At 42.6% G+C, this 12,500-nt stretch overlaps 1 protein-coding gene across 7 annotated transcripts in view; it reads right to left on the bottom strand.

Moving 5' to 3' along the window:
• Nucleotides 1-12,500, bottom strand: part of AGFG1 (ArfGAP with FG repeats 1) — a 62,552-nt gene that overhangs the window by 22,661 nt on the left and 27,391 nt on the right. For 6 of the 7 annotated variants that reach the window (XM_073674427.1, XM_073674420.1, XM_073674421.1 and 3 more), the window contains exons 3-5: nucleotides 9,997-10,112; nucleotides 8,389-8,551; nucleotides 2,418-2,592 (exon numbers count right to left, since the gene is read on the bottom strand). In XM_073674427.1, the coding sequence (XP_073530528.1) occupies nucleotides 2,418-2,592; nucleotides 8,389-8,551; nucleotides 9,997-10,112 (454 nt within the window). The remainder of the gene's footprint in view (nucleotides 1-2,417; nucleotides 2,593-8,388; nucleotides 8,552-9,996; nucleotides 10,113-12,500) is intronic. The other variant, XM_073674422.1, reaches the window with a different exon arrangement.

Here is a 12,500-nt window from a genome sequence, read left to right as displayed (position 1 = left end):
GTAAGCCCTCTTCTACACCATTTTAGTATGCTGTATGCATGTTCTCAATTCCCTATGCAAGACCAGGGAAGTGGAATCGGAGTCGGTGTCCATTTTGGTGGAGTTGGTATAAAATGGACCAACTCAGACTCCTAAAATATATAATAAATTGGGTACAGTAGTTCAATGCAGTTTGTGGGGAATATTTTTTCATAAGAATTTGGGAAAGTTATGAAATGTCCTATAAATGTCTGTCCTATTCCTGATCTAAGGGTCTAGACTTAGCTGAGATGAATCTGTGCTACAGCAAATTTATCACATGAGCCATGTATGAGGGAGTTGGAGTCGGTGTCATGGAAATTGAGGAGTCCGAGTCGGAGGTATGGCTTACCAACTCCACAGCCCTGTGCAAGACGGCACGGTCCGATCCAATGAACGGTCGATAGGAGCACCAGATGTGGTTTTATCTCTACACAAGCATAAGCAACAGTGAAAACAGCACAAGAGGCAGCCAAGAGGCAAGCGGAGGATGCTGGCAGCAGACTGGAGAGGGGCCCACAGTAGGACAGTGGGGTTTCATTTGTGGGTTTGTTTTTTTAAAAAAAATAACAAAAAAAACACCCTGGGACCATTAGTGTAGTAGTTTTTATCAACTCTCTTTAAGTGCCGTATTCTCCTTGAAATAATCATTCTGGAGCACCATCTGTAAGAACTTTGTGTTGTGACATTAATGTGTAATTCTAACCAGAAATTGTTTGTCCCCTATAAACCCAGTAAAAGATCTGTAAGGTCGGCCCAGGGAAAGGTAATGCTCAGCCGTTAATGTATTCATACATTTCCAGGAGGAACAGATGAATTGCACATCAAAGAGCAATGAGAGATACAGGTGTATCTCACAAAATTAGAATATCAAAAAGGTAATTTACGTTCAATACAAAAAGTGAAACTCATATTATAAATTGCCATTACAAAAAGAGTGATGTAGTTCAAGTGTTTATTTCTCTTAATGTTGATGATTAAGGCTTACAGCCAATGAAAACACAAAAGTCATTATCTCAGTAAATTAAAATAATTAACAAAAAACACCTGCAAAGGCTTCCTAAGTGTTTAAAAAGGTCCCTTAGTCTGTTTCAGTAGGTTCCGCAATCATGGGGATGACTGCTGACTTGACAGATGTCCAGAGGGCAGTCACTGACACACTCCACAAGGTCCCAGAGTCTGGAGGAAGAGTGGAGAGGTCACAATCCAAGCTGCTTGAGGTCTGGTGTGAAGTTTCCACAATCAGTGATGGTTTGGGGAGCCATGTCATCTGCTGGTGTAGGTCCAATGTTATCAAGACCAAAGTCAGCGCAGCCGTCTACCAGGAAATTTTAGAGCCCTTCAAGCTTCCCTCTGCCGACAAGCTTTTTGGAGATGGATATTTCATTCTCCAGCAGGACTTGGCACCTGTCCACACTGCAAAAAGTACCAATAGCTGGTTTGCACAACAGTATCACTGTGCTTGATTGGCCAGCAAACACGCCTGACCTTAACCCTATAAAGTATCTATGGGGTATTGTCAAAAGGAAGATGAGAGACACCAGACCCAACAATGCAGACGAGCTGAAGGCTGCTATAAAGCAACCTGGGCTTCCATAACACCTCAGCAGTGCCACAGGCTGATCGCCTCCATGCCACGCCGCATTGATGCAGTAATTGATGCAAAAGGATCCCCGACCAAGTATTGAGTACATTTACTGAACATACATTTCAGTAGGCCAACATTTCAGATTTTAAAACGTTTTTTTTCAAGCTGTTATAAAATATTCTAATTTACTGAGATACTGACTTGTGTTTTCATTGGCTGTAAGCCATAATCATCAACATTAACAGAAATAAACACTTGAAATAGATCACTCTGTGTGTAATGACTCTATATAATATATGAGTTTCACTTTTTGTATTGAAGAACTGAAATAAATTAACTTTTTGATGATATTCTAATTTAGTGAGATGCACTTGTATGTGCAAGTTTCATTTCAGGGAGAACACAAGTATTTAGTAAAGCAGACATGTCAGGAGAGCGGGCAGGTCATCTACAAGCTGCTTTACTTTAAGGATAGTACCAACAAGGGCCTGAAATACCGACATGGATTAATCTCGCCCCTTCTGTGTATTGCTTGTGCCGGTGATTTGTGCTAATGCTGTAATATTGAACAAGATTTAACACGTTTCACACATCCGTGTATCGTGGTTCGAGTAAGAACCTTGATCACAGATTGACCTTAAGTCTTCTGTCCTGAACGCCGCAGCCTTATAGGCTACATGAGGCTGTTACGTTCAGGCCACAAGACCCGATGGCGCTCCGTACATGTGCTGCGATATAGGGATGTGTGAAACCAGCCTTGCCAGGCACAAATGCAAATCAGTAATGTAATACAATAGAGTCTTTTTCTTACCTGTATGACTGTTGAAGTTTGCAAAATTGGCAAAATTAGCAGTGGCAGCTGGCTGTGGTGCAGGGGTGGCAAAGATGTCTGCTCCGAGGTCACCCAGGAGGTCAAATGGTTTCCGCTCATGATGGTGGTGGTGATGCTGCTGCTGGGGCACCTGATTACGAGCCACAACAGGAGACTGAAAACGAGACCTTTGTTAGCTAGCCAGGAAGCTACTTACATCGTGTTCACTCCAGCCGAGGCTTATTTACATGCAATGGAAGCCAACGGTCTAAATTTCAGTTTTGGGATCTGAATTACATGTTAACCTGACAACTTTCCCGTGAAGCTACTACACAACTTTAAATAATTATCTTTTTAACCTGTCCAAGGGGGTAAGGCAGTGTGTACACTGCATCTGTGCACTAAGCCTATAGCGAATGTCCTTTTCCCAAGACATACTGCAATGTTCCTATAGGCCACCACACATCAGACGGAGGCCAAAAGTGTGCCCTCTCTGCACCCGTATGGCAGGTGTGCATCTGACTACCATCCACTTTACTGTATAGTAGAGCACAGCACACTACAATGTACTATACAGTGGGCCACTGCAGACCATACCATGTCATATATAGGTTTTTTATAAAAAAAAAAATAAAAAATTTTAATGATGATATTCAGAGCAGTGACAAGTGCACAATAATGATCATGATACATGCCCCAAGGGCAACTTGGCTTGTGCGCAATGCACATGTGAAGCCAAAGTCTGTATACTGCCCTACACACTGCACATTTCAGATGTCTGAGGGTGGTCTGCGATGATGGCAAACCTACAACTCCCAACAAAATCCTGACAGCCATGCTGGAAGTTTTAGTGGATATAGAAGTGTTAAGACTTTTCAAGGTTTCATATTTAGTCTCATACTATTTTTTTTTTTTTTTTTTATCTCATATGCGATGTTCTGAGAAACTATGTTATGGATAGTAGAAAAGAAGTGCAGAAAAGAAGTGCAGAAAAGAAGTGCAGAAAAGAAGTGCAGAAAAGAAGTGCAGAAAAGAAGTGCAGAAAAGAAGTGCAGAAAAGTGGTCTCGAAACTGACGTTTTTGTGATACTACAACTCCGATCAGTGTCGGGGCATGTCTTGGTGGTATATTTCCATGCCTACTACATGGCAATCCAGTGACCTAAAAACCTTGGGATCTCTTGAAAGCAGATCTCCATGTTGTAGCATTTGGAGAGAGAAGTCTTAGTGCACAGTACAGTCATGGCCAAAAGTATTGAGAATGAGACAAATAGTAATTTTTCCAAAGTTTACTGCTTCATTTTTTGTAATGGCAATTTGCATATACTCCTGAATGTCAAAGAGTGATCAGCTTAACAGCAATTACTGTACTTGCAAAGTCAATATTTGCCCAGAAAATGAACTTTAACCCCCAAAACACATTTCAACATCATTGCAGTCCTGCCTTAAAAGGAGCAGCTAACATCGTTTTAGTGATTGATCCATTAACAGAGGTGTGGGTGTTGATGAGGACAGGGCTGGCGATCAATCAGTCATGATTAAGTAAGAATGACATCACTGGACACTTTAAAAGGAGGCTGGTTCTTGGTATCATTGTTTCTCTTCAGTTAACCATGGTTATCTCTAAAGAAACACGTGCAGCCATCATTGCACTGCACAAAAATGGCCTAACAGGGAAGAGTATCGCAGCTACAAAGATTGCACCTCAGTCAACAATCTATCGCATCATCAAGAACTTCAAGGAGAGAGCTTCCATTGTTGTCAAAAAGGCTCCAGGGCGCCCAAGAAAGACCAGCAAGTGCCAGGACCGTATCTTAAAACTGTTTCAGCTGCGGGATCGGACTACCAGCAGTGCCGAGCTTGCTCAGGAATGGCAGCAGGCTGGTGTGAGTGCTTCTGCACGCACTGTGAGGCGGAGACTCTTTGAGCAAGGGCTGGTTTCAAGGAGGGCAGCAAAGAAGCCACTTCTCTCCAGAAAAAACATCAGGGACCGACTGATATTCTGCAAAAGGTACAGGGAGTGGACTGCTGAGGACTGGGGCAAAGTCATTTTCTCTGATGAATCCCCTTTTCGATTGTTTGGGACATCTGGAAAACAGCTTATTCGGAGAAGAAGAGGTGAGCGCTACCACCAGTCTTGTCTCATGCCAACTATAAAGCATCCTGAAACCATTCATGTGTGGGGTTGCTTCTCAGCCAAGGGAATCGGCTCACTCACAGTCTTGCCTAAAAACACAGCCATGAATAAAGAATGGTACCAGAATGTCCTCCAAGAGCAACTTCTCCCAAAAGTCCAAGAGCAGTTTGGCGCCCAACAATGCCTTTTCCAGCATGATGGAGGACCTTGGCATAAAGCAAAGGTGATAACTAAATGGCTCATGGAACAAAACAGAGATTTTGGGTCCATGACCTGGAAACTCCCCAGATCTTAATCCCATTGAGAACTTGTGGTCAATCATCAAGAGACGGGTGGACAAACAAAAACCAACAAATTCTGGCAAAATGCAAGCATTGATTATGCAAGAATGGACTGCTATCAGTCAGGATTTGGTCCAAAAGTTGATTGAGAGCATGCCAGGGAGAATTACAGAGGTCTTGAAGAAGAAGGGGCAACACTGCAAATATTGACTTGCTGCATTAACTCATTCTAACTGTCAATATAACCTATTGGTACTCATAATATGATTGCAATTATATTTCAGTATGTGATATAAACATCAGACAAACACTAATAAAAACCAGAGGCCAGCAGATCATGTGAAAATATAATTTTGGTGTCATTCTAAAAACTTTTGGCCATGACTGTAGTATACGGCTATTGTAGGACACCATACTTCTTGTCCGTGGCCGCGCTCTAATGTACTCCGCATGCGGACAATGTAATGCTAATGTCATAAATAATTCACCACCTCCATGTATCCGTCCCCAGAGAGATGGCATTCGCGTTCGAGCAGCAGCAGATAGCTGGGGAGATCATTAGTTCTCTGCTTAGGGAATATCTCCGTGACGTTTGCCAAGTCACATTACTACTTGTGGAAAAAGCCATTTCTAGGGAAAAAAAAATGGCTACTAAGGGATTAAAGAAAAGTGTGTAAGAGGGAGAGCACTGCTGGAACAAAAGGTCGGGCACTGAAGGATGGGGGCGAATGATGGACAGGAAAAACAAGAGGAAGTTTTCATTCACCAGCCCAAAAATCTATGAGCAAAGTCAGCGCAAGATTATAGGGAGGAAGCCGCATCAAGAAAAAGGAAATGCAGTTGGGAAATGGCTCGGATGTCGTCTCAGCATTTCAGAGACCAGCAACAATGTGCAGGAGGAGCAGCGCAACGACTCCATTACTTTCTGTAGGTCAACAATGCCTAAACCTTCTCACCCCCAAACTCTTACACTCAAACCCATTCCTCTATTTCTTCCCCAACATGGGAGGGCCCCATTCAAATCAGATGTTTTATTGTGAGGAAGAAATAACGCTGATCTCCATTGGACAATTGTGGCTAATTTTAAGTTGGATGAGATTCTTCCCGACCTCTCCAAATAGTGTCTTACATTTCAATCAATACCATTGACTTGTTAATTAATTATACTATTACATATAAGCTACACATTTAAGGAGTTTTCCAGGTCATTTTTGGGTTCTGCAGCTCAGCTTCTAATAAGGTTTATGGGATCTGAGCTGCAGAGCCTGAGAACGACCAGCGAGCGCAGCTGAGCTGTTCCGGCTCCTTACATGGGCACATGCTGCTGCCGTCTGATCAGTGGGGGTGTCGGACGTTCACTAATCTGATATTAATGACCGATCTTGAGAATAGGTCATTGATATCTGAGCCCAGAAAATCTCTTTAAAGGGGGATTCTCATCTCCAAATCCTACTATCCCAATATGTACTAGCTGTGATAATATTAGCAAATACCTCCAATTAGAAATGTAGCATAGTTCTTCTGATTCGCTGTGTTGCTTACCCCATGTGCAGGGCATTGCAGGACCTTAGGTATCCATGGTTATGACCACTAGCAACTAACGGTCACTATATCAGTGGTAGTAACCATGGATACCCAAGTTCCTGCAATGCCAGCACATAAGGAAAGAGATATAGCGAATCAGAAGAACTATACTACATTCCTAATTGGAGGTATTTGCTAATATTATTACACCTACTACATATTGGGATAGGATCTTGGAGATGAGAATGTCCCCTTTAACTCCCTTTTAAAGTTTTCGCTTTTACAATTCACTCACAGCGTCTAAAAATATTCTAAGCAGCCAGCCTTCAAGCTAAAAAAAAAAACACTACATGTGAACGGTGTAAGTTCTTGTCTCTAACATATTTCCTGCCGTACCTCTCTCCAAATCTTAGCATACTTGTGAGTGTGACAAAAGGGTATAAACGGACATTAAAGTAGTCAGTGTCGTCACTTTGCGGACCACCAGGGGACTATTTAAAATAGAATCCACTTCCTAAGCTTTCTGATGATCCTGTAATGAGTTTGTGCTCTCTGGGAGCTCAACAGCAACTGAAGGCAAGTCAGATGTGCACCATAAAACTGCCCGCTAGCAAGTGCTCCATCATCATAGAGGTCATTCACAGCAAGCAAATGATTTTACAATTACTAGCGACCTCAAAGAGGTATCCGAACAAGCATGCATCATCCACAAATCTCATTTTTTCCGCTATCGCTTCTGGACGGCATGAAGACGGAATATTTGAGCTGTGCACGTATTGTAATGGGATGTGGGCAGGTCTCAAAGGCAACGTAAAGCTTTTAGAAAAGTAGGTTAGTGGAGCTCAAGTCATTAAATAGCTTCTACCAAAGTAAGGCAGAACTCTAAGAAGTATTACATGTTCATTACAACCCCCAACAACGGGAGAGTTTACAGCAGGAGTCAATGGCGGTATATGATTTTATTTTTCGGCAGCACGACATAACTGAAATGCGTCAATAGAAAAGCAAGGAAAGTAGTGAAAACCTAGTCTTGTTTTTTTAATTCTACAAATCAGGGTCAGATCTACCTACAGGCATGGTAGACGTACATCTATAGGGGGCCCGCTGGGACTGGTGTCTGCTGATCGGAAACTGATCACAGGAAAACACTGAGCAACGCGTCAATGTGAATTGTGGATATTTATGCAATAAAGGGTTTATCCAGGACTATGTTTTTGTTTTTTTTTTTAACTATGGACCCAAGTACTAACAGGCAGGTAGCTGCCAACTACCAGCTTGTTGTGTCTGGCGCTGATCTCCTCCGGCGATTCAGCAGCTTCCACCGACGTCACATCGACAGAGCTGCGGCTTATCTTCCGCTCTATTGACAAGGCGTGCCTGTCGACATCATGCTGACTGACAGCCAGCTCCCTGCTGCCTAACTGCAGGGAGCCAACTGTCAATCAGCATGACGTCAAAAGTCACGCCACGTCAACAGAGCAGCCAGGAAGAAGAAGAGCTGCTCTGCTGATGTTCTGCAGCTGAATCACCAGCAGGAGCTATTGCTTGACTGCTATGAGCCAGCACCGGGTAAAACATGCAGGTAGTTGTCTGTAGTTGCCTCAGTTAGCAACTATCTGCCTGTTAGTTTTTAGGCCAATAGTAAAAAAAAAAAAAAAAAAAAATGGTCCTGGACAACCTCTTTAGTTGGGCACTCACAGTGCCGAGGGGATGAATGGAGGACACCAAAGGCACGATTTAAGGGGCAGAGCAGTTGCCAGCCCAAGCAATATTTAGGAGACTGTAGGAAGCAGTCTAATAAAACACTCTTAAGACTATGAGCAGGGGATAGGCCACAGATCCCGGCAAATGGAGGTCTGCTGTAACATACTACTCTTGGAGGCACTACTCGCATGGTATTCTGGCACACAAACTGGCAGCCTTGGTGTTGTGAGAGCTTCCCATGGTGCCTATGCTACAGTGGAAATGTTGCTGCATTTAATATAAAATCTTTGACACATTGTATTATCATTTTGTAGTTACTTGCTCACCTGGCTAGGGGTCCCTTTGTTCAGCTGCAGGGACGGTGCAGCTTCCCCCAACAGCGTTTTTAATGGTTTTACTTCTGGTGTACTACTGGTGCTACTTGCGGAGGACCCGGATATAGAGGCATGGACAGAGGCCACCACCCTGGCTTGTTCTGGAGGAACATACCTAAATGAAAAATTAACACACTGTAAGGAGATAATAAAAAGGAAAAGCAAGGCTTCAGATGTGATGGCCATAAACCTTCGAATCCAAGTGGTCATACACAGCAAGATCAGTCAGAAGATTTCGGATAGTGGAAACGGGATGCATTATTAAATAGTTTTTAGACCTCGTGTACTTTGTGTAGTTCTTAAGAGGCTGGTGTACTTACTCTGAAAATCCAAGTCAGTTTAGTTGTATAAACTGTTTGCACTCCTTGCCCACCTAGCCTGATTGCCAGCTTTGCAGTGTTCCTCATCCCTACTGAAATCCACACTGATCAATAGAAGCTGCCTGCAGTCAGTCAGTCAGGCAGGGTGAATACAATTAGATCCTGATTCAATAAGACTGGTGATGTTCACATCGGTCTTGAGGTGGTGTGCAGGAGTCAGAAGTTCCTGATTCATGAAGAGGTGCAAGCCTCTTAATGAATCTGGTGCGTGCCTCGCCACAGAAACCTACTCCAATTGGGTACTGGAGTGAGATTTGTGACATCAAGAACGCTGCCACTTGTCATGAATTTGACGAGAGGCGGTCACCACAACCCTGCATGCCGCCCCAGCTCAGCCCACTTTTATGGAGCTAGGTGAAAATAGCCGGCACATGAAATAAGTCGCAAAATTTTAGCACAGCCTCAGGCTGCACCAAAATTTTGAAACTTTTTGGAGCTTTTTACGCCAAACTATGGCATCATAGCTTTTGATGAATCGGGTACTTAGACTCATGAGCTTCCTCACTCCTTTGCAGGACTCATGAAAACCAAATTTTAAAACCAGGATCATGTAACCATTCTGACATGAATTTTCAAAATAAGCACACCAGCCTCATCAGGCCTAAGATCTATTTGATGATGTATACAGATGTCTTGTGCAACCTCAAGACAGATGCTCATTGAACCCCAAATGTGAATTAAAATATTTCCAAAAGGCAAATAAAACAAACATATTTCTCAAATAAAAAAAAAGAATTACAGACAAACGGTCTTTAACTTTTTATTCTTATTAAACTGGTATTCTACATTCGGACATATTTTCAGATTGATGAGAAACCTCGCTCTGGAACCCTTTTAATCCTGGGAATGAAGGGATGAAGGTCACCTGGACATTTCACCTGCAGAGCAGCGCTCCTGGCCACCTCTTGTACAGGAAGCGGCAAAACCGCTCAATCAAGTAAATGCAGGTCTCTGCTGAGAAAATGGCACTATGTAGGGAAAAACAATAAAGCGCCCACAGTGCTAAAGTAACGCTGCAGCCAATCATTCTGAGGATGGGTGGGGAATCTGGCAGTCAGACTCATTAGAAAGTAATGTTATCCTAACTTTATGCTTTTATTTTCTACAGTGAGAAAACCTTTTACTGTTCAGACCCAATTCATCGTAGGTGTACAAGTAGGACAAGATCGGCTGCACTTACCATCGCTTCTTCTCGTATTTTTCTTGTAGGAATTCTTTAACTTTTTGAGGATCTCTAAAATCTGGGATAGCAGAAGACCTATCATCAAATAATCCTAACCAAATCTGTTTGCACACCTAGAATAAAAAAAAAAATAAAAATAATGAATATTCAGAATAAGCTTAGATTACTCATTACTTTCATTTAGAATCTCGAGGGGACACAAGGTGAAAAGTTCACTGTATAAAGAAGTACATTCAGTACAAGTCAATGTGGTCGAAATTCTGACTGAGCAGGAATCACACAGAGAAGAAAGAAATACAAATCACTCTAGGTTTTTGGCAAATGCTCCCAGCATCAGACCCCCTGACTGTAATATACTTATTTAGTGTTACGGGAAAATTATGACATGCAGAATTAATAGGTGAGGGGGTCCTGGTCAGGGCTCCTCTCTTTAAGTGAGCAAAAAGCTCCTACAAAGAGCGCCCCCTTCTCTCTGGAGGATCCAGCACATTGTGCATTACCACCCTGTACAGACCGCACCATCTGCTCCCGCCATGAATTTCTGTAATTAATGGCTGCTCACATGTATTCTCATGTCAGGTGAAGGGGCAGGTGGCAGGGGAGCAGGGACATGTATATAATAACGGTGCCCGGTGTGGACATCTCTGATATCTCCATATAGTGGCAGAATGGCAAGATGGAGAGGCCACCATGCATGGTTGTGACACAACTATAATAAGAGTCACATTTATGGCTTCTTCATTTCTGGAGTGTAAACAGAAGAAAACTAAACTATAGTCCAAAAAGGTAGGAGTCCTAGAATTAATTCTTGGAATTTTTGGTAAAGAACAAGTGTAGTATCTGTTCTTTATCAGTGGCTAAAGTCAAAGTCGTTGATGTTGGGTGGAGTCACTAATTCGCACTGTGCAGAAGCTACAGGATGGCGTACATAATCATCCTGTAAGTGACTCTGACCCCCCCGAGACTGAAGCCATGAGCCCAGCAGCTTGAGAGCCTGAAGCTAAATTATGCCTGGGGTGTCCAAACTGACTTAGTGTGGGACCACATGAGGGATGGCGTGTTTACACAGCACTTCACCTTCAGTCTTTTTTTTAACAGTTTTAACTCTGTAACTATGTAAGCACACCCCCCTAATCCCGGCCTCCTGGCTAGGTAGAGGTATTCTAAGTTGCTGATTGAAGGTCACAGTAATCACCATCTTATTCATTTTCTCTCTCAATGTGCGCTTGTTGCCTTTGGTATGCGGCTCTTATGTGTTCCTTTCTGAATTTTAGGGGGTACGCGGTCATCAGGATCCATCATGGCCTGCATTTCCCTGGTCCTCCTCCCTCGTTAGGAGATCCAAAGTAAGCGGTGCCCTCAGCTTCATTGGGTGTTAGCCCAGGTAGATGTTGGGAGAAAGACAGGCTTCCAAGCTCCAGCGAGGGGAGGCTAAAGATCTGTCTGTTACTGCAGCCTTCTGGCCAGGAGGGCTGGGGATATGTTGAGTGTTAGTGTGGGCCCTTCCCCCTTTGGGACCGAGGTACAATAGACCGCAGCCTTGTGATTTAGAAATTTACGACATACTATTTAAATATGCCAGGAACGTTTTATTGCACTCCTTCGGATTAGTTTAACCTGACTTTGTAGCCCTCAAACCAGAAAAGCTTGATTATCCCTGATCTACTGTACACTCCCTGACAGAAGTTATGTCACTTATTTATGTTATGTAAATAAAAGCTTATAACTGGACGTTAAATTCATCCATTGGTTTTATAAATTACTCTTTTGAAAGCTGAAACCCTCCCAAATTTGGTTTAGGTTAAGAAAATAAATTGGCATCAGTGCTGAAATATTGATCATTTAACCACTTCGCGACCATGGGATTTTCCATTTTTTGCATTTTCGTTTTTTGTTCCCCTTGTTCCCAGAGCCATAGCGTTTTTATTTTTTGGTCAGTATGGCCGAGTGAGGGCTTATTTTTTGCGGGACGAGTTGTACTTTTCAACGCCATTAATAGTGTTACCATATCGTGTACGGGAAAAAAATTCCAAGTGCGGTGAAATTGCAAAAAAAGTGCAATACCACAGATGTTTTTTTTAAATTTTTTTTACCATGTTCACTGAATGCTAAAACTGACCTGCCATTATTATTCTCCAGGTCATTACGAGTTCGTAGATATCAAACATGTATAGGTTCTTTTTTATTTAAGTGGTGAAAAAAATTCCAGTTTGGTAAAATAAAAAGAAATAAAAAAGGCACCATTTTCCAAGACCCGTAGCATCTCCAATTTTCGGGATCTGGGGCCGGGTGAGGGCTTATTTTTTGCGCACCGAGCTGAAGTTTTTATTGATACCATGTTGGGGTAGATCCGAAGTTTTGATCGCCCGTTATTGCATTTTATTGAAATGTTGCGGTGACCAAAAAAAGTAATTTTTTTCTCGTTACGCCGTTTACCAATCAGATTAATTCTTTTTTTATATTGATAGATCGGGCGATTCTGAACGCGGCGATACCAAATA

Source organism: Phyllobates terribilis, unplaced genomic scaffold (assembly GCF_046119375.1).
Source record: "Phyllobates terribilis strain yellow unplaced genomic scaffold, ASM4611937v1 Scaffold_3__8_contigs__length_932513732, whole genome shotgun sequence".
In the NCBI taxonomy this organism is placed as follows: Eukaryota; Metazoa; Chordata; class Amphibia; order Anura; family Dendrobatidae; genus Phyllobates; species Phyllobates terribilis.
The sequence above is the reverse complement of the archived record's forward strand: the minus strand, read 5'-3'. Positions and strand labels throughout refer to the sequence as shown.